General features: G+C 43.5%; 3 protein-coding genes across 3 annotated transcripts; 1 reads left to right on the top strand and 2 right to left on the bottom strand.

Annotated features, from left to right (window-relative positions):
* Nucleotides 1-389: 389 nt before the first annotated feature.
* On the bottom strand, nucleotides 390-3,131 carry apoeb (apolipoprotein Eb). The gene is made up of 5 exons (XM_030369473.1): nucleotides 3,020-3,131; nucleotides 2,403-2,469; nucleotides 2,146-2,296; nucleotides 1,655-1,942; nucleotides 390-1,353 (listed from the first exon to the last, which is right to left on the bottom strand). Exons 2-5 carry the CDS (start codon nucleotides 2,443-2,445, stop codon nucleotides 1,008-1,010), a joined length of 828 nt encoding a protein of 275 aa, XP_030225333.1. The 5' UTR covers nucleotides 2,446-2,469; nucleotides 3,020-3,131; the 3' UTR covers nucleotides 390-1,007.
* Nucleotides 3,132-10,131: 7,000 nt separating this feature from the next.
* On the top strand, nucleotides 10,132-11,959 carry LOC115553333 (apolipoprotein A-I). Its single transcript, XM_030369472.1, has 4 exons — nucleotides 10,132-10,507; nucleotides 10,615-10,669; nucleotides 10,802-10,952; nucleotides 11,101-11,959. The coding sequence occupies exons 2-4, from the start codon at nucleotides 10,630-10,632 to the stop codon at nucleotides 11,675-11,677; spliced, it is 768 nt and encodes a 255-aa protein (XP_030225332.1). The 5' UTR covers nucleotides 10,132-10,507; nucleotides 10,615-10,629; the 3' UTR covers nucleotides 11,678-11,959.
* Nucleotides 11,960-17,293: 5,334 nt separating this feature from the next.
* Nucleotides 17,294-21,088, bottom strand: tomm40 (translocase of outer mitochondrial membrane 40 homolog (yeast)). The gene is made up of 10 exons (XM_030369626.1): nucleotides 20,942-21,088; nucleotides 20,194-20,405; nucleotides 20,009-20,076; nucleotides 19,827-19,919; nucleotides 19,477-19,578; nucleotides 19,276-19,381; nucleotides 18,819-18,941; nucleotides 18,554-18,630; nucleotides 18,259-18,361; nucleotides 17,294-18,114 (listed from the first exon to the last, which is right to left on the bottom strand). Exons 2-10 carry the CDS (start codon nucleotides 20,402-20,404, stop codon nucleotides 17,975-17,977), a joined length of 1,023 nt encoding a protein of 340 aa, XP_030225486.1. The 5' UTR covers nucleotide 20,405; nucleotides 20,942-21,088; the 3' UTR covers nucleotides 17,294-17,974.
* Nucleotides 21,089-21,248: the final 160 nt, after the last annotated feature.

Genomic DNA, 21,248 nt, shown 5'->3' with positions numbered 1-21,248 from the left:
CTTTAGAAAACGAGTTTCAGTTCAGAGCAAAGGTTAGGAAAATGGCACGACTGCATGTTTGGAGGGTTTTTGAAGGAGAAATACATATTAAAGAGCAAGACACATAATGGTCCACCAAGGATGTGGTATAACCACACGTCCAAATTCTACAGAAATAATCATTTTGAATGGATGTTTTACAGATGACTAGAAGGAGTTGGCTCAATGATGATCAGTTGGTCATTGCTGAAACTGATTCGTTTTGACAGCCTTGTTTTTTGATGTAGCTTAGAAGTAAACTAGGCTACATGATGACATATATATATTTTATTGTATGTGAACCCATATTATCCAACATTTACGAGTCCCCTGATAAGATTATTAATATTTAAGAAAGCAAATCAGAACAGTTTGGTTTTGTTTGTTTTTTATTCATTGTTCCGTTACACTTCAGCCTGAACAAATGAACAATCAGGTAGCCTGGTGAAGTGTAGAACTCACAATGAACTCAAAGACTTTCACTCACATTTGAGAAGCACAAACAGTGTTAATCTAAAGTAGACATGGGTGCTTAAATGGTTTGGGTATTAACTGTAGGTATACTGGTGGCTTCATAATATGCAACCACGGGGTTCAGTGCACTTGGGAATCAAGGTTAAAGAGGATTTCACTCAACGAAGCAGATGTAAAGCATTCAAACGCAGTGGCTCTGGACAGGGCCTCAGACCGGCTGGGGTTCAGGGGATCAGGAGAGACAAGAGGAGATGAAGGACACCACTGATCTAACACCAAACAGGAAGACAGGATCTAACAGGCAGGTGCTAAGATGTGCTGACAAGTCACTTTAAAGCGATCGTCAACACACCATCGAGCACCTCCCCCACCCCCTCATATACACACATGCACACACACACACACACACACACACTGGTAACACTCAACTCCCCCCCCCCCCCCTCAAAGAAAACAATAGCTCATCATGAATCATCTAACCCCCCCCTTCCCCAACCCTGTGATCTTAGGAGAATCTATTGGCCGGCGTTCTCCTGGACGGTGTCTGTGATGGTCTGGATCTGCTCGCGGACCTTGGCGACGAAGGGGGCGAGGATGTCTCCCAGCTGGTCCATCTTTTCCTCCATGGTGGTGCGCAGCTCCTCAGCGGTGGACTCCAGCTGGGTCTTCAGGCCCTCGGCCTGGGTCTCCAGCTGCTGGCTCAGACCGTCGGCCTGGGTCTTCAGCAGGGCCGTGATGCTGCCCAGCTTCTCGCTGGCGCTGCCGTGGGCCTGGCTGACGTAGGGCTGCACGTGCCCCCTCACCATGTCCAGGTTCTGGGTGGTGCGGGAGTGGACCTCGCCCAGGTAGGTGGTAACGGTGCTGGGGAGGAAGCGAGAGAACATAGGGGTTAGCTATCCATCTAGACAGTTCAGCCCCACCATGAACAATAACAATAACAATGTTATTATCATGCATACTATATAGTACTGTTTTACATGCATTTAATTTTCCTTTCATTTTCAACCAAGAAGGGAAATGTATGCAAACCACTTTATATACATTTCCCAATCATTATCCTATCATTTTCCTCGTCTTCCAATCCTTTTCTTGTGCCAAGCCAGTGCATCTCTCCCAGGGCCGCACACACCCGCCCTGTGTCCCAGCCTGAACCAGTCCTTACTTGCGGATCTCCTCTGTGTCCTTGCTCAGGCGCTTCTTCAGCTTGCGGGTGTAGGTGCCCAGGCGGGTGTTTGCCTCCTCCGCGTTGAGCTCCACCAGAGCCTTCACCTCCTCCAGGTACTGGCCGCTCCTCTCCTTGGCGTCCATCATGTCCTTCTGCAGGCGGTCGGTCAGCAGCTGCATGTCCTGGGTCAGCTGGCCCTTGGTGTCATCGGCGTAGGGGCCCAGCTTGGTGGTGATGTCCTCCCGGTACACGGCCAGCTCGGCCATGGTGTCGGTGATCAGGGTGCTGGAGGAGGAGGGGGAGAGAGCAGAAGATAAGTGTGTGTGCGCGTATTTATTCGTCATGCCAATAAAGCTCTTTGTATTGAATTTGACTGAATAAATTAGAGGTAGGATTTAGCATGAATGCAAATAGTTGAACCAATGAGCCCTATTTGCAGAGCACACAGAACCCCAGCGAAGACAGCAAGACGGGGGTCAGTTTCTTACTCTAGTTCCCTGCTGATCTGGGAGGCCTTGATGTTCTCCACCACGCCATCGGCTTTGGTGTTGAGATCGGCAATGTACTGCCAGAACTGATCCACCGAGCCTTCCCAGTTGGTCTGGGTGGGCAGGGGGAGCACGGCGCGGGCATTGCAGCCTACATGGGGAAAACAGAGTCTTAAGTTAAAAGAGAGCAGAGCACGTTATCACAAGCAAGGAAGGCAGTATGAAATGCAGTGTGGTGAAATGATAGACGTGCTTACCTGCAACAAATGCAAGAGCAAGGATGAGAGCAACAGCCTTCATGATTGTTCGATTAAACAGATTCAACTATTGGGGGAAAGGTAGAGAATGCAAAGTTAATGAAGGCTAGTAAATGCAGATGTGAACTACAAGCTATAGCACTCCATATTTGTTTACTCCTATCTATACTGTGAATAGTTTAGTGATTGTAAGTCAGAACATAGTCATGTAAATTCCTCTTTGATTAAAAAATAAATAATGTAGGTTTACAATTAGGGCATTTAGCAGACGCTTTTATCCAAAGCGACTTACATCGGTTAAGACACATATTAACACACCGACGGCAGAGTCAACCATGCAAGGCGACAGCAAGCTCGTCAGAAGCAGTTAAGGTTAAGTGTCTTGCTCAGGGACACATCAACACTCAGCTAGGAGGAGCTGGGGATCGAACTAGCAACTTAAATTCAAATGCTTTGTTGCATTCAATGATATAGTTACCCAATTCGAATTACATGTTACAAGTATTGAAACAACCAAATTTAGCATTCAGGAAAAGTATCGCTAAAATAAACGAAAAATGATAAGAAGTTAGGAGACGCAGTTGAGGATGCTCCTGCCTAGCCGCTCATCCACTCACCTGGAGAGATCAGATCCTTCCTGACTTTGGAACAGCGGTGCAGGACTTTTATATGATCCCTGGAGGTTGCGCTGCTGCGTGCTTTCGCAGGGCGCGCGCCCCAGTGGGTGTGTGTGCGCGCATCCATCCACGTGGTTGTGATGATGAGAAGGATCGGTCTATTCAAAAATAACCTCCACGCAATGTGCCACCGTTACTGCCGTCCGAAGGTCTCGTAGGTTTTATTGTTGAAACCGGTGATTGAGTAATCTCGGGGCGACGTTACATTACCCGATAGCCTAGGCCTCAATATTCAATAGGGAGGAAATAACACACTCATGCATCTCAGCGTATTTTATAATTCGATCTTCATTGAAGGGGCATGTTCTGCATGCTTGTGGTGTCCGACTGTTACGATGTGGGCATGTTAAATGTAAGCTCCAACTGTGCTCTTACCTAGCCTACTTGTAATACAAAGATTGGGAACTTTAAACTAGATTTTGTTAAATTTCTCACCTGCTTCATGTGGTTTTATTAGCTATACAGTCACATATTGCATACAAAAGGTGTTGTTGCGATCGGAGCAGAATGGCCAATCGCGCCAGTATTTAAATTACCCTTTCCACGTAGGCTTACATTTGAATTCAAAATCGACCTAGATGCATTTGAATTCAAACTCGACCCCCGCAAGTGCGTAAAATTGCGGACAATTCAACGCACCTAAGTGCCAATTCCTTTCGCATTCAATTGTTTTGTTTCTGACAAAGATGGCCTAATGGCTTTCACGCACGCGCGCGCACACACACACACACACACACACACACACACACACACACACACACACACACACACACACACACACACACACACACACACACACACGACCCCCAACGCCTGTTGTTTAACGCCACATACAAGCAGCAGTAGCCTAAACGCATAGACGTATTCAAGGCCTCCACTGTCTACATTGGCCTTAGCCAAAGCGACCTATATTATAGGACCCATATGTAGGCTATGGAGAAAGTGTGCTGCTTTTAAAAAAAAGGTCTGTATGATGTACTGTAGTGGATCATGAGAACCCAGGCTCCCACATCAGAACCGATTATCAGAGAACAGGGCATGTTGAAACCTGGGGACACTGAGCCTGGCCATACAGAGACAGGATTACCATCAGACCAGGACTGAGGACAAGAAAGCCCTACACCACAACAACTATAGTTGGACCTTTCTGAATTAGGCTTCTTTATTTTTATATTTGAGTGTCATATTGCTACCCTTTTAAATATGTATGATTTTAGATAAAACCCAGGAAAATAGTTGTTCTTCAGAAACAATTTACAGATATTGACATTTTATTGGGGCTGTAAATACCAGCACCTATGTGCTCTTAGATATCTGCTCCACTGATAGGATTAGGATAAAGCCAGTCCGTTTTGGAAGGTCAAGGGTCAACCAATCATGGCCTGACCTTTGTCCCTTGAGTCAGTCCTGTTTTCTAGTAATTCCCAGAATGTAATGTTCTGAAATTATGATAAAAATATAGATTTCGGTCTTGTTTGTGCATGCTCATTGATTTCTTCAGGGGCATATCACAAACATGTTAAAATGCGGTCCACTATTTCTTCATATGAAAGAAAAAAGCTTTAATTGACACCAATGTACAAAGATAAGTTATTTTTCCAACTGTGCAGTAAACTATAGTTTCTCCTTCCATGTTTAGCACTAGCATTCCCTGTCTGCCTGGGCCTATTTTGCTCTTTAAACAAAAAACTTGAAAAACTGTTCTCCATGAATTGGCTAATGTTCAAAAGGCTACCCAATGAACATCAGTTGGTGGCTGTACAGCACCACATAATTGGATTCAGCTATAGCACGCAATTTCATGGAAGGGTTAGCGTCGTAAGAGTTGAGCTTGGGTGAGTTTTCCGTGGCCTTTAGAGGGTTCAGGGTTTTGGGGGGTTCGTAGAATGTGACATGGGAACTTTTGATACTGCATCTTTGATGAATGGAGTCACCAATAACATGATGGATTCACCAATAAAATAATGGATTCACCAATAAAATAATGGCTTAAATTGATTGGACTAGAAGACAGGAGCAACATGGTAGAGATGATGGTGTTGGATTCCCGACCGGAAGGCTCTTGGTTCCCACCCCAATGCCCTCAACCTCTACCTGTAGGCCTTTACGATGTGCAACCCCTATGTAGTTGTTTGTCGTTTATGGCCTTTTATTTCAATCTGGAGAAAAAAAACTGAAAGAAAACATTGTAAGTGGTTGGGAAGAAAGTCTGCTGGGTGACTCAATGGTAAGAAAGCGACGGCTGTTCTATTGGGGCTCTGCCAGGCTGTGCGTGCTGCTCCTCACCAGAGGGAGGCTGTGCCACGCGGGGGCGGGGAGCCGAGATTCTGCATGTTCAGCACTCCAACAAGCCTAGTCCAGTTTAATAACACACAATAACACATGACATTAGCAATTTAATCGGTGTTGTGCAGCTCTTGTCACGCCACCAGCTCTTGTTTTTCCCTCTGTTCACTAAATTTAGCAGGATGTGAATAGAAGGATTATATATTTGATTTGTTCACTCTGTGATTGGGCATAATCTCGTATAGTGTTGTCATGTGCAGGCATGAACTCTTTTTCCCACCTGTGCGGGTGTCAGGGCTGGCTATATTATTATCACTTCATAAAGATATTGGGCCTACATGTCAATCTGGCCAGTATAATTACAGGTAGAGCCACAAGCAAATATATTAAAATGTTAATTCAAGCCAATTATTGTACAGTAAGCACAGAATCAGGCACAGGTCAATGACCGTCAAACACATCCCTAAATAACATAGAAGAACAGAAACTAAAAGAGGCAGTCACTTTCAGACAAACAGACAGGTTTGCATCACATGCAGCTTCTGCTTCTTCTGAGCTACCAAACAGGCTATGAACATCTGTGACCTCTGATGAGCTCATTGTCTGGAGAAGCAGTTTGGGTGCCGGGAAGCACAGCCCACCATTAACATCAACAACAACAACTCTGGGGTTCACAAGAAGACAAGGATGGGTTTGACTCTAGGGTTTGAACATGCGTTAGTGACATCACTTCAGTTAGTTTATCTAGGTGAGAGGCCTCGACACTGAATCTGCCGGTTGAGCGCATTTGGCTTCATTTCCTGTGCAGTGTTGGGTGAGCGTTACCAGATGTCAGCAGCCTTTGAGTCACGATCACCGTCAGTTTGGCGATGTGTGTTGTGGGCCAAATTAGGAAACAGGGTGCTACTGTGGGTTAACTTCAGATTTACTGTAGCTCCCAAGTGAACTCGTGATCTCCTGTTCTCCTTTAAAATATTGAACTGTACTTGTATCATACTGTGTATTTTATTATCATATCACCAGAATCAAAAAAAAAGTTTTAACACTGTAGTTCTCTTTATAGATTATACATCTAAGTTATATACCATCATCATCATAATATATATGAATCAATATATTCATTGAGTAAAAGAATAAAAGAAAGATTTTGCCTTGCAGAAGGTTACTTGCATTTGCTATTAACTAAGCTATTGCTATTGCTATTAATTAAGACGACTAAGAGTCCAAAATATTCCTAAAGTCTTCTTAAATTATTCTCTGCTCTAGAACACAAATCAAAACTACAACCAAAAAAATTTAAGAAAAATACATCTGTTTAATGTTTCAGTAATGTTGAAAGGACATGGTACAGTGGTACATAGTACATAGTGATTCAGAACCCCTCGTTCTGGAGGTTGGAGGGTTAAAGGTGTGCAAAGCCAGTGGGGGGTAGAGGAGAGGAATGTTGTTTGCGACGGGGAAAGGCAGGAGATCAACAGCCGCAGAGTGAAAGAGAGGTGTATCAGGCAAATACATCTTGACTCGCTGGGGCAACTCTCAACACGCCATGTGTGTGTGTGTGTGTGTGTGTGTGGAAGCGGGCTGGGGGGGGGGGGGGGGGGGGGAATGTGGCAACCAGATACAGAATAAACGGGGGAGGGCTGCATGCAGTTTACAGAAATGTTATTGTACGTTTTTCTGATATTGTTGAAGAATGAGTACATTGTGTTCAGTGATGTTCCAAATACAGAATTATTGCTAATGTTACATTATTGATTTTGTGATAGTATCCTAGATGCTTCATGGGATATGTTCTGTCAGGTTATATCCTAGGTGGCTTAATTTAAACCAGGCCATCATCATTTATCAACCATCAACCATTCAAACTAACCATTCCCAAACAAGAGAAGATGCGTCAACTCTAACCAACGTCCTGAAATATTATATTGAGATGATCCAATTTTCATGATGTAATGAGTGGCTACATTGTGATGTTTAGTTGCAGGGAAATCAATCATGTGTATCATGGATCTTAAATTTTTACTTTACGGCAAAGTTATTATTGTTAACAAAAACTAGATCATTGACCAGAAAACCTTTTTCGTTTACTTAAATAGAAAAATTCAAAGAGCCTTTGAAAGAACATAAATAACTGAAACGCACACATAAGTAACTGAAACCTGTATGTCTACCAAACTAGATACAATGAACCTATAATTATAGTGAACAATTCTTATGTTTTCTTCTCTGTCAATTAATTTGTCGTTTGTAAGTGATTATTCATCTGTCTAAAGTGAACAAATAATGTTTAATGGTGTTATGTGTGCTGAGTTAAAACTGACAATCTCCAAAAAAAAGTAGCAAGCCAGTTTTAAACAGAAGTAAAACTAAGATGATATTGAAAACAAATTCAGAAAAAACGAATGACAAATGCCTCAATAGATTAATCTTGCTTTCCTTTTATATATATTTATATATAGCATAAAAAAAAAAAGTTCACTTTTTAAAAATATATAATGCTTTTATTGGAATATTCCTCTTAGATACACAGATATGACATGATCACAGACCACAAAAACTTAGACATCAACATACACAACTTACTGTCCAAAAACTTTAAAATATAACTTGTACCCGAATATATTCGTAATACATTCCCAATGTCTGCTGATAAAGCTGTTGTTAACATTGACAAAGGACTGGTAGAGGGAGGTGAGCTGGGCCTGGAGGTCCTGGGCGTAGGGGTCCAGCTTTCCCTTCAGATCCTCTGCATAGGGGGCCACCGCCTGCCTCACCATCAGGGCTCTCTGGGCCATCTCCACCTGGACCTGGTCCGCCATGGGGACGACGGTGTCCTGGAACTCCTGCAGACGCTGGTCCACTCTCTGCTTCAGCTCCTCTGTGTAGGGCCCCATCTGGCTCTGCAGCTCCTGTTTGAGCTGCTCCTCTGCTGGATCTTGGTCATCTCCTCGGCGTAGGGCTCCAGGGTGCCTCTGACGGGGCTCAGGGCCCGGCTCGGAGGCTCCCTCAGCACCTCTGCCTCCTGACTGGCCCTTTACCCCAGGCCCGGGGCCATGGGGGGGCCACTGATGGTGCAACGGGACCGCATACTGGCAGCCAACGTCGTCACGCTCTGTCAGACGGGGACTGGAGGGAAATGGAATAGAAGGGGCGGGAATGTTCAAAGGTGCATTGAAAGTCTTTCGTCACTCACCTTGGCTTCCTTAGAGCTCACAAGAGCAGGGTTTCTCCTGCCTATTCATTACAGAGGCGGCCCCTCATTAACATATCCGGCCCGCCTCTTTGTTGGTTTGCGTTTCTTTGGTTTTTCTTTCCTTTTTGCGGTTATCTGTGTTGGCATGTTAAAAATTATTCTATAAGGTTTGTAATTTAAAGGGGAACATATGAAATTACATCCAATCCGTCTTAGATTTTCAAAAGGACGTCACTGATGATAATCAGGGCTAATAATCACTTCAATACTGCTGTGTTCCGTACTCGAGGTGGGGGGTTCCCGACTCCAGGTGGGGGGTACCGGACTCGTGATGCGGAGTTCTGGACTCGGGACTGTCCGACGCGTGGGGCGGAGCACCTTCAGTGATTGACTTAGTTCAACACATGCCCCCCACATGTGCCGAGCACGCATCGCTCTCTCGTGCTGCCTTTCTCCTCCACTTATCAGCCAGTCGCTCATAATTCAACGTCTTTATGGCTAGGCTACTATAGCCTTTGGCTGAGAATAGGCTGATGATCTATGAAAGATCATTTGTAAACAGCGATAAATTATAGATTCGAAGAACTTAAATATAATGTAGATTACTCGTCCCAAGCCAGCCCAGCCCAGATCCTAGACAGGCCCAAAGTCAAATCTCTGCATTTTTTTCAATTATAGACTGAAGTATCAGAAATGTGAATTAAATGTGAAAATATATTTTTTTGAAATGTGTGGAGATCAAATGAAACACACATTCATAGATTCATAGAGATGTGGTTATTATCGAAATTGTACGTAGGCCTACTTGTTACTTGATTGTCATAATTATAATCGATGGGGTTAGGCTAAGGGTTTGACCCATTACTATATTGGATAGATTGGGATACAGGATAGATCCATGACTTTATTGGATCATCACATCATGAATAATGCCCTGTGTGATGGAACACCCTTTAGTATTACAGTCCATGGAATCCTGACGCAGTGCCATTTGAAAGGGTATGGTTCATCTCAGGCTACTCAGATTATGCATAACCTCTCGTCCATCTTTGATGGTGGACTTTCAGCAGAAACAGTTTATTTTTATTATGTTTGTATTGTTTCATGTTCTGCCAAACCACGTCTAGCCGCTGCTCAAATGGCTAATGGTGGTTTCTAGCTGATCCAGGATCTGTGACGTAAATCAAAATATGCCAAAAAGTCGGCCTAAGGGTGAGCTGTAAGGTGAACCAGGGGTGAGCTGATCTTTGTTTCCACAGCAATAAAGTTAAACAATCTTCAATGGTTTGAAAACATGAAATATATACCTGTTGAGTACCTGAAGGTAATGCATTAGCTCTCTGAATGATAAGTTCTTAAGCCCACAGCGTTTCGTAAGAACAGCATTGTTTTTGTACATTGTTACAATGGCATATTCTAGTTTTTTGGGAGTTTTCTTTCTTGAAAAATGTAGCAGATGTGCAATAGTTAATCCTCATGTAGTGTAGCAGTGCCATGGAAGGTGTTTGAGGAGCGGCTAATGCCCTTTCACTCACAGGGCTTGACCATACTACAAAGTCCATCAGCATGACAGCACTGAGGCTATCTGGAGTTATCTGTTGGTCGTTAGCACTGAGCTACGTGGACGGCAAGTGACCATCTCCTCCATTGTTGAAAAAGAGGGATAAGAAATGAGAAAAAAAAAGACAATATCAAAAATATTTATGAAGTGAATTAGTTATGATTGTATACAGCCTATAATTCCTCTATTTTTGTGACAATCATAGTCCTTATCTTTCATAGTAGCGGGAGAGGGGAAAAGGAAGTAGCCAGCAGTGACAACATGGCAGTGATTTCTGGACTTTGTGCTCTTTGCTACAACACTCAACCGCATGGTATAAATATGGAAAAGCCCAGCACTGACACTCACAGATACACTGACCTCTAAGAGACAAAAGACAGGCAACCAGGTGAGATTTACTCTTTGATTTAAAGTTGAGAGTTGTCCTGACAGGAGCTACCTTGATTCAAGGAGCAAAGCCTTTATTATAATACGCTCTGCTTTTTTCTTCTTCAGAAAAACAACACAGTCATGAAGGTGTTTGTGGTTCTTGCGATCGCCGTTTTCTCTGGTAAGTAGTCATGAAAAGTTTCAATGAACAAATAGCAACTTCTATTAGTACTAGTAAAAAGCTATATACTTATATAGCTTTTAACTAGTTTGATTACTGAAAAATAAGCGCATCAATATTGACTCATTCCAGGCTGCAACGGCAACATTTTCTATGCCGACGAGCCCAAGCCACAGCTGGAGGTTCTCACTGATGCCTTCTGGACCTACGTTGCCCAGGCAACACAGACAGCTGATGATACTCTGCAGATGATCCGGAAGTCCCAGTTGGGACAGGATGTAAAGTAAGTCATGAGACTTTTCCAATCATTAATCATGAAAATAAAATATTGAATGTCAACCTATTATACATTAGTATAAAAAGTGCTTTGATTTTTATGTGCAGGAAGTTAATAAAAACCAACACCATGTTAATATCTGTCCCTCCCCCAGTTCCCGTCTGACAGAGAGTGCGGATGCGGCCAGCCAGTATGCAGTCACCCTGCATGAGCAGCTGCCCCCCCTGGCCCAGGACCTGGTGTTGAAGATCGGCGTGGAGGCTGAAGTGCTGAGGGAGCGTCTGAGCCAGGACCTGAGCAACGTCCGAGGCACCCTGGAGCCCTACGCAGAGGAGATGAAGACCAAGGTCCAGCAGAGAGTGGAGCAGCTCAAACAGGAGCTGGCCCCCTACGCAGAGTCCCTGGACTCCGAGGCCCTGAAGACCACCCTGGTGCAGAAGAGCGAGGAGCTGAAGATCAGCCTGGAGCAGAGTGTGAAGGAGCTGCAGAGCAAGATGGGGCCCTACACAGAGGAGCTGAAGCAGAGAGTGGACCAGCGTCTGCAGGAGTTCCAGGACACCGTCATCCCCATGGCGGACCAGGTCCAGGTGGAGATGGCCCAGAGAGCCCTGATGGTGAGGCAGGCGGTGGCCCCCTATGCAGAGGATCTGAAGGGAAAGCTGGACCCCTACGCCCAGGATCTCCAGGCCCAGCTCACCTCCCTCTACCAGTCCTTTGTCAAAGCCCACTAAGCCACCAACTCAGTGAAAGATGCACAATATTCACGCCATGACCTAAAGTGTACCGTGTAACATGAATGACACAGAGCTTCATCCATTACCACCTATAGTATTTATTATTTTGAGAACCAGGAGAAATATCATGTTCTAATGTGTGCTCCTCAAACATGTATATATACCTTGAGTTTTAATCTTTTTTCGATGTCAAGTAACGCAATGATGTTTTTTTAATTTCTGTAATTTCTCCTCATTCATCTGAGAGAAAATAAAACACATTGAGCACAAAACACAAAATGTTGTCCATCATATATTTATACACAAAGATTATAATGCAAGATGGTCAGAGTGTACATTCAACCCTTCCCTGTCAGTGCAATTTAAACATTTTGGGGAGCTCTATTCGCTCGGTTAGTTTACACTGTGTATGATCACAAGCAATCCTTTGGAAACAAACTTCAGAAAAGCACCAAATGATCCATCTGAGGTGGAAGTTGATGGGGGTGGGCTATTCGTAGTCCTGTTGGAGATATTCACAAGCTTTTGTTTACTTTGGTACCTGTTGGGTTTTTCACACGTTTTGTAATTTGTCTCCCATGTCTCTGAGGTCGTTTTAGTACTGGCAGACTACTTTACTCTTGGACAGGCCAATGCTCACTAAAGAGGAGATTATTTTGAATTGAACGGTGAGAGCTGCCGTTGGTTTGTTCAACGGTGAGAGCTGCCATTGGTTTGTTCAGTCAGATGGATTACTGATTCGATATAAACTAAATAAAACGGTTCACACTAGTTATGAACATATGTTCATACAAAGACAACATCGCCTTCGCCCTCTCAAGTGCCAGCATGGAGGTCCAGAGTCCACTGATTACACATAAGAAGAGCGCACACATAAACACAGACACACACATACTATTGTAGTTCATTCCAGGACATGAAAAATTGTATCAATGACTCATTTATTTACATCATAGGAATGGCGTGATTGCAAAACTACGAAGAGGAAGATATGGGGTGACACTAATTTAAACACTGCTCTGTCTCCCCAGAACATTAGCATCATCATGGCTAAACTTGAATAGTTAGGCTGCCAAAAGGTGTTATTTTTCTAAGTGGCATGATTTCAATGTAAATGGAGCCAGCACAGATTTCTCCAACCTTTGGCACTCTCAACTTTCAAATTCACTGTTTGGAGGAGACAACGTGCCAAAGGGGATGATTTTCTACCCTGAGGTTCCTTTAAACAAGTCACATCTTGCTGTTATCCTTAGAGTCGTCTGGGGGAGAATCAGCCTTGTTATGATAGATAGGCGTTTGTTCCCAGAATGTAGATGTAGTTTGTTATTCAGGAAATGAGCCCACTCAGGTTTATTTGTCACAACTCTCCAGCCTTTTAGACATTACTCGATTCAGTTGAGTTTTACAGGAACTCTGAAAATATAACAGGACTTTGTTAGTCTTGCAGCATGGGTCCTTGTTTGCATCCACGTACCGATTCCTAGCCAAGAAGGTAATCTATTGAATAGTTTCCCTAGGCACACCCTTCAGAATTTATCACTATTCAGATAGTTCTTTATGTACTGCACGAAAAAACTAGCAGTAGACAGCAAGATTTTGAAAACAACCATCCAAAACAGGCCCTCTCTCTCTGTTCTCTCTCAACCTACAATGCTCCACTGTTAAGATGATAATTCCGTGCGCCAAATCTGATGTACAAGCAAGATGGATTCCCCAAACAGATCTGAGAAGAGACGCCCTGGTTGGTCTGGAATTAGTCAGGCACATTATAATACAGCGTTTGTAACCGGTTACACTGAAATGATGGCAATCGATGTCGCGTCAAAAAGTTACAATTCATGTTACATTATATCTGTGGTGATAGCAACGGTATGTATTTTTTAAACTTTAATGTTTCTTGGAAACGAACAACCAGCCTGACCAAAAATAAATATTTGGCCTTTCGGTTTTGGGAAAATCGATTTAATCCAAGGGGGTAATTCCTTAGAAAAATAGGGTGCATTAATAAGCTATTCATTATATTAGTTATTGCATAATAACCTGATGTTTACTTATGGACTTCATTCATACATTTTTGAATAGGGTTTAGTTTAGGTTTAACCATAAACCACTTTCCCTTAAACTAATGGATCTAGCAATGCTCAATATTGCATTAACTAATAGTAATTAATTGTTACTTAAGAGTGCCCTTATTCTCAAGTGTTACCACCAAAGCCATGTTTTAGTTATTTGATTTTAGATTACCAACAATTTCAATACGAAACTAGTTTGATATTTAAATCATAGGTTTACTCCAAGACACTACATCCAATCTCAGTTGATGCAGGGCTTGTGGAATGCACACTGCAAGCCTATACTTGCGGATGGGGGAAGGGGTTTAACAGTGAGGCAAAGTCGACTCATTAACACCCCTCACACCTTATCCAAGGACAATTTGTGAAAGATGAAACAAACATTAGGCTACATAAACCGCCGGAAACAGTACCCGAATAAAACCAAAGTGGGCGTTGACATTAGTGACAAATGGCCTGGGGGCTAAAAAGGGGAAGGTGGCCTGTTGCTATTCTGTCCACAACCAGTGTATGGTTCGGCCCAACCAGCGCGCAAGCAAAACAATACATGAATCTTGGTGCTGATAAGAGAATTGGTGGCGGGTCAAGAGGCAGCCGGGTAGTGTAAAAAGGAAGCAGCGTCGCGCAAAGGGACTGAGTCTATTATATGCAAAATACATGAAAATAACATTAGTTAATTTGATCCAAATAGTTAAGTCTGATGTAGATTTCATTATTGGTCTTAAAGTAAACCTCTACTTTTGCGACGCCTGCTGGAGGAAATATAATGCTGTTTTCCGAAGTCACATAAAGTAGATATTTAAAAGATTGTAACGGGCAGAAATAAATTGGCTTTCATTTGTCCGTAATTCACAACTTTGAAGCAGTTGAAATTAAGAAACAAATGCACGACACGTTCACAGCCCTACAGTGTCCCCTTGCGGCGGTGGTACATGCGATCAGAACAAAAAACATTTTTCAGTTTTCAGGTTCGCAGGTTCAGCAGAGCAGGTTCACACAGACCAATGTCACCGCAGAGCCCGGGGATGGTCAGGTGGGTTTCAATTATAGCAGTGTCATAAAAGTGTACCCCAAAGATGTAGGCTCTATAGTCACATTTTCCCTACACTGTTTATGATAATAAAAGCCTAAAGGAATTAGCAGAAGGTTTTTTTTATCATGAAGGAATTGGTTGGTCATCATCTTCAGATATTTGATAAACCTTTTTTTAAGTAATGAGGAGGTTATGATTCATCATGCTCAAAGGCAGCCTACAGGTATATCGCAGATATGGGGTTTGAACAGAGAACCTTTCCAGAGTCCATCCTCATGATCGTGTGCCTTAAACTATTCCTAACCCTAATCATTTTAGTAACCCTAAAAACTAACCCTAACCCTATAACTTTAACCCTCACACCTATCATATTGCACACTTACCTGCATAGGATATATATATATTATACCTGGAAGAAATAACTTGAGTTGTTAAATGTTTTCCGCCTCGTATGATCGGAAACAATTGTGAGAACGGACACCTCACCTTTTTGTGCATCCAATTCTTGGCCAAGACATCCAAGTGTCTTCAAAATAAACTATTCGAAACAGACATACCATGAGAGGAGACGGGGACAGCATCCTTGTTAGGTGAGTATCTTATTTTTCATTTGACATGTCACAAACACACACACACACACACACACACACACACACACACACACACACACACACACACACACACACACACACACACACACACACACACACACACACACACACACACACAGACTATTTGTGGATCGCTTTGATGTGTTATTTGTGATAACATGTGCATTGTTTCTAGCTACCTCCATGTACAGTAGGAAATGGAATTCCCTTGCAAGAGTTACCAACCTTAGCACACTTTCCTTCGATGAATGGCACAGATGGCTCAGTTAACTTAAACAAAAAATCTGGATGTTCGCGCTTCGAAAAAGTATTAAGCCTGATATTCAAGTTTTTAGTATTGTGCTTATTGGTAAATCACATTTGCCCACAATAAGACATTGTTATCTCCTTACTACATTTGTCAGAGCTCTCGGTGGAGCCCAGTGACGGACTGGGATCAAAAAACGGCACTGGCATTTGCACCCACCAGCGGCCCACGGGGCGCGCGCGTGCCCCCGCGCGCAATTCGCAGAACTTTCCACGCACGGAAAAAAAAATTGCCCCAGAGAGCGATGGTGAACTTAAATGCACAAAAAACAACTGCACCAAAACATAGACACATCAATGCACAACCCAAATGCATAAAAACGGAATAGATCATTAGAGCCAGCCGCTCCATAATAAAAACATGTCTTACCGTCATGCAGTTAATAAAGTACGAATTGGAGATTGCTCTTCTCCGCAACCCTGTCTATCACATCATCCGAATCCAAGTTCACAAGGACCTCTTTCTCTTTCGCCATGATGGCGACAGAGTATAGCTTCCAACATCCACACTTCCAACTTCCATCAACCCCAAATTTTCAATAAAACAACAACATCTGAGTAAGAAATTTGGCTACAAAACCATCGATGTAAAAGTTGAGGGTAACCATGTGACTGTGATATAGGGACCAATATCTCTGGTATAAATACTGATTTTTCTTATGTAAAACTGTGGTGAGGGAGTTGGAGAAATTTGGCTGTTGGATGGCCATAGAAAATGATTGATGCTAGAAAATTGGCCGAGATGTTATAGGGCCGCTCGCCCGCGACAGCCATACCGCTCCCCGATTGGCCGGCCGGCCAAAACGGCCCACGAGAGCCCGCGGCACGCCCGGCACGCCACCACTATCAAAACGTCAAGACTGTCAATGTCACACCAGTGTCACATAATCCCGGACTTTTAGCACGAAAATGTAATTTCCTCGTCCATATACTTCTAATTAGCAGCTAGGCCACTGGGAGGCGCAAGACGACAGAGGTGGTGTCTCGTTCACTGGATGCCTAATTCTAAATAATAACTCCTGGTCTGAAACAGGTCCGTTTTGCAATCATAATAGTAGCTATATGAATTGTCTCTTATATGACAGATCAATGCTTTGCAGATTAAGTCTTGGTTGCTGTATACCATTCCTAAACATGGCCAAACCAGACACCAATGCCAGCATGGATTTCAAGTTTTGAGTGAAATCTCTCCCAGTATAAAACATTTTTAAAACCTAGACTTTTCAACCAAAATTGTTATTTCTTGCTCCAAATTTGCCTATACTTGTCATTGGTTAACCACCAGTGTGGTTCTTGGCCAGCGTGCGACGTCTGATGCAGCGCTTCAACTGCTGCTGGCCTGGGCTTTGAATAAAACACTAGTTTATAAAAAATAAAACCATTTAGCACATCTGACCTGTGGTGGCTGCAAATCTGAAATGATTGCAAAAAGTGCCAAAGTGTGACTTATTTTTAACATGTAAAAGCTAGGAGTTCCCAGCATCCGGCGACCCTGCAGGCAAATACGCGTGAGATGAAGCCAATCACTGCATTGTGCAGTGTCAAAAGGGGGGCAACTGTTCCTGTTGCCAGGTGATGTAGACAAAATAAATACTGTCAGACTTTAATCAGGCGGGCTGGATGGGGTAGTGGTTTTCAGGACGATAACATTTACATTGATAATATAATCATATGTACAGGCTCCTTCGTTCACAGCAAATTATAATTTGAAGAGCAAAACATTTAATTCACCCGTACTATGCAACAGCCCACACTGGTTATAATGGAGTTTTTCCTTTTCGCCAAATTGATCAAAACCCATGGGTTGATCTCATTCATGGGCTGGATATTCTTCTTCCATTTAATCATATTTTGAAGTGTCCATTCAAAGTAACAGTCCCACCTGACCTCATCCCAGCAAGCAAATATAACCATTGGTAGAAAAATTACATTTATTTGTGATTGACCATACTTCATTACTACGGCAAACTGCTCTCCTGATTTTGTTTTCATCCAACATTCACACACACACACACACACACACACACATAACCGGAGGCTTTCACTCTGCCAATGCTGTCATGAAATCCAACGCACCGTACAGAAAATAGACACTGGAGCTACGGTGTGAGGGCATGGCTTTGGTCAGTCCTGGCTCTTTGGAAGGGTTTGTTTTCTCTTCCCCTTTCTGTCTCAGAAAGCTACGAGAGAATCTCCGGTGTATCCGGTATCTTTGAGGGCCTTCGTCCAATCGGAGGCCCGCAAGCTGGATCGGGGGCAGCGGAGGAGCCCTCTAGCCAATGGTGACGCTGAAGCCACACTGGAACTTATGCTTGCGTTGGTTGAGGAAAGCCCCCAGGGCTAGTGTGAGTGGAAGAGGCAGGAGCTTTTTCTCCAAGGTGGCGCCCACCATCCAGTTACTGTCCACTGTGCCTGGAACACAAGGGGTTGGCGAAAACAAGAGGCAGAACGAGAGGCCTAGATTATTAACAGTACCAAGACCACAAGAGGTTGAGACAGAACGAGAGGCCTTGATTATTAACAGGGAGCACCCGTACTCATTTCGAATAAAATTACCTTTAAAGAGCAGGTTGGCTTTCTGAAGATCCACCTGATAGCCGACAGATGTTGTGGTTTCCTGCATCTTCATGTTTGCTTCAAACTCCACTCCTAGCTGCAACTGTAACAGAAGCAGTAATATAGTTTGATACATCAAACAACAAAAACAGAAAATCATAAAATCAAGTAAACTCTCAGCTGTTCTTTATAATTATATGAAAAATAAAATATCCTAGGTTTATTATACAACTCTGAATCACAAAACTCCTCCAGTCGTGCTTGTTATGACCATGACGTTCTAAAAGCTGCATACCTGCTCATTAGCTTTGTGGTAGTACGTAGCATGGGCCCCAGCTCCCCCAAGAGTCAATGTAGCAACGTAATTTTCACCTAATTTCAAAAGATATCAAAGAAAACAAATACAGCGTCAGCAATGCAACTTTTTAAATCTAGTTCTACTCAATGTTCAGATGTAAAAATGGTCAAAGTGATTGATATATTTTATTTACACTAGCGCATGTAATTTAGTGAGATCAAGACCGTTGCACATAGGCAAGCGGTGTCACAGAAGGCCTTACCTGTGTACCTGCCAATGAGGGACGTGACCGCACCCTCCTCCCCTGGTCTCTGGTGGTACACCAGCTCTCCTCCCAGGGCCAGCGCTGGTGTGATGGACTGGAGGTAATGAGCCACCAGAATGCCTTGGGGAACACAGCCAGTATTGCTTTAACTGACTCAGCCCACCTGGCGATCCGGGCTTACTTAAATACTGTCATCTAGACTGGTCGGCACTGTTTCTCTGAGGGCTGACACATTCTGGACAATTGGTCAATTGGCTCTTATCAGACAAAGAGCATCCTGAAGGACAATGTCCCAATGTCCACAGCATAAGATAACCCACTAACTCCTCCTTATAAATCGACTGCTAATTGCTCCGGATTACTGAGGGCACTCACACTAGGCAAGTTTGCCTGTTCCGTGCTGAACCCTCCGCCATCTATAAAGTTTTGGTTTTCCATTTTGTTAAATATTTACCAGAGCCCACGAGGATGTCTGGATTTCCCAGTGTTACTGCTGAGGTGAAGTCCACGCCACGATACTCCAGGTCACACTGCCAGTTTACAAACTTCTGCTGCTGAGTCTATAGCACATACAATACATGACACAAATTACTACCAACACAATGTATAGTAAACACATGGTGAATGTATCAACAGCTCTAAAGGGCCTGCATACCTGAATTGCTATTTTGGTACGTAGTGCTGAGGTTAGTTGGTGGATGATCTGGGAGTTGAGGCTGCCAGTGTTGTCCATGTCACCAACAATCACTGGGAATGACTGGAGGCAAGAAGTCCACATATTCAATATCCGAACCATAAAATGTCCCTGACCTGTAAACTTTCATACGTTCTGTTCAATAAAGTTTTTTTCTAGGACAAATTTGGACCGAAGTAGCCCAGACACAAGACCCACCTCAGCTGGTATTCAAAAGCTACAATTTACATGTTCTTTAAGCCACAAAGTGACTGAATAAAGGGGCCATGGGCTTGTTCAGACAATTTGGAAACTTCGATCCTAGCTCCTACCTCAGCAGGTCCAATCTGCTTGGTACCGACATAAGTGGCACCAAACCGGTATCCAGACTCTGCAATGGTGCTGAGGTTAACTGTATGATTGACCTGGGAGACACAATAACACAACGTCATTAGCATTTACGTTGTGCATTTTTAGAAACGAGTAAGCATTGATTCATATATACATGACTCACCTGGAAGTGATTGCTTAGACCTTTGTTGACAACTAACCGCACACCTTCCATCTGCATAGGATACACCTCTAAAATACAAAATAAGATACCTTGTAAAAACCTCTAACTCCAAGCCGAATACAGAAATTTAACGAATGATCAAAACAAAGTGAAAACAAAACTTGAAATTTATGCCGATGTCAGACCTTTACATTTTCGGTGGCATTCCTCGTATGTGCCTGGATTTTGGAGGGGGTTATCTGCATCTTCTGCCGCCTGGCCTGACGGTGGAGAGACTGGCGATAACGAAGGCATACCGAAACCGGGAGGAAAGGACCCCAGGCCCGCACCGTGTGCACCACCTCCAGCCGGGTTGACGGCTGGGGCTGGGGAGCTGGCAGCTAACACACTGCCCATTCTAAAAATCACATTAACAGGTGTATAGAAACCGCAGGTAAGCAAGGGGTACGATCAAGACCAAGCAAACTACCTGACCGACGCAGCGATGTCATGAAGCATTGGAATTGCATCTAATGCCATCAGGTTAGACCTGCACAATGCTATTCACTGTGTAAGTTGTTCAAGTTGCAGTCGTTGACATTGGTAGCTGCCGCTGAGCACGACACCAGCATTAACGTGACTGTCTGGGGTCAACTAAGCTAGCTTTAAGCAGAGACCTTATTCTTAATAATTACAGAAATTCCTAATGGTGTTCCATTTAAATACACTCGACCACCAACATGGCTTTCCTGCCGTTTCAAAGAGAGCTATCCGACTAGCATTAATTAACCTCCAAATGCTAACGTCAAGGCGATTCTAGCACATGGGTTAGCAAACATAATGGCAAAGTGGGCGAGTTCGAGTTTAGGCAAACCATGCATCTAAACCAAAGTAACAGGTGCAAGGTGCATCGGTGGGTGAGTTTTAAAGTCTTTATAATTAAGATTTACTTACGTTAGCGGTGCAGGTCCGTGTGGAGTTTGTCACCGGTAAAGTTTACCACAACGTCAGTGACGGTAGATGACGTTCGCCTGTCCGTTTTCTGTGATTGGCTACCGTGACCGAGAGCTGTGTTAGAGCCACCGGCCAGGAGGACAGGACGCGCCACTCGGAAAGTCGAAGGCCAAACAAGGTACAGCTTCATCTGAATGCATACATTCAAATGCATGACAGTCTAAATGCAAGATAGACTACCTAAACGCCTTCCCCTACATTCATTTGGGGGAACGTTAAAGAAAAAACATGATCACAATTAAAGAAG

This window comes from Gadus morhua, chromosome 11, assembly GCF_902167405.1.
Source record: "Gadus morhua chromosome 11, gadMor3.0, whole genome shotgun sequence".
In the NCBI taxonomy this organism is placed as follows: domain Eukaryota; kingdom Metazoa; phylum Chordata; class Actinopteri; order Gadiformes; family Gadidae; genus Gadus; species Gadus morhua.
Note: the sequence above shows the minus strand (reverse complement) of the source record. Positions and strands in the feature narration are given on the sequence as shown.

Bases quoted from the DNA above. Each gene is read 5' to 3' on its own strand.
- apoeb (XM_030369473.1), bottom strand. From the start codon at position 2,445: ATGAAGGCTGTTGCTCTCATCCTTGCTCTTGCATTTGTTGCAG. The intron at 2,297-2,402 runs GTAAGCACGTCT...TTCCCCATGTAG, and splicing joins TGCTCTTGCATTTGTTGCAG to GCTGCAATGCCCGCGCCGTG. The intron at 1,943-2,145 runs GTAAGAAACTGA...CTCCTCCTCCAG, and splicing joins CAGATCAGCAGGGAACTAGA to CACCCTGATCACCGACACCA.
- LOC115553333 (XM_030369472.1), top strand. From the start codon at position 10,630: ATGAAGGTGTTTGTGGTTCTTGCGATCGCCGTTTTCTCTG. The intron at 10,670-10,801 runs GTAAGTAGTCAT...GACTCATTCCAG, and splicing joins TGCGATCGCCGTTTTCTCTG to GCTGCAACGGCAACATTTTC. The intron at 10,953-11,100 runs GTAAGTCATGAG...TCCCTCCCCCAG, and splicing joins CAGTTGGGACAGGATGTAAA to TTCCCGTCTGACAGAGAGTG.
- tomm40 (XM_030369626.1), bottom strand. From the start codon at position 20,404: ATGGGCAGTGTGTTAGCTGCCAGCTCCCCAGCCCCAGCCGTCAACCCG. The intron at 20,077-20,193 runs GTCTGACATCGG...TTTGTATTTTAG, and splicing joins ATGCCACCGAAAATGTAAAG to AGGTGTATCCTATGCAGATG. The intron at 19,579-19,826 runs GTAGGAGCTAGG...TCTTGCCTCCAG, and splicing joins AGCAGATTGGACCTGCTGAG to TCATTCCCAGTGATTGTTGG.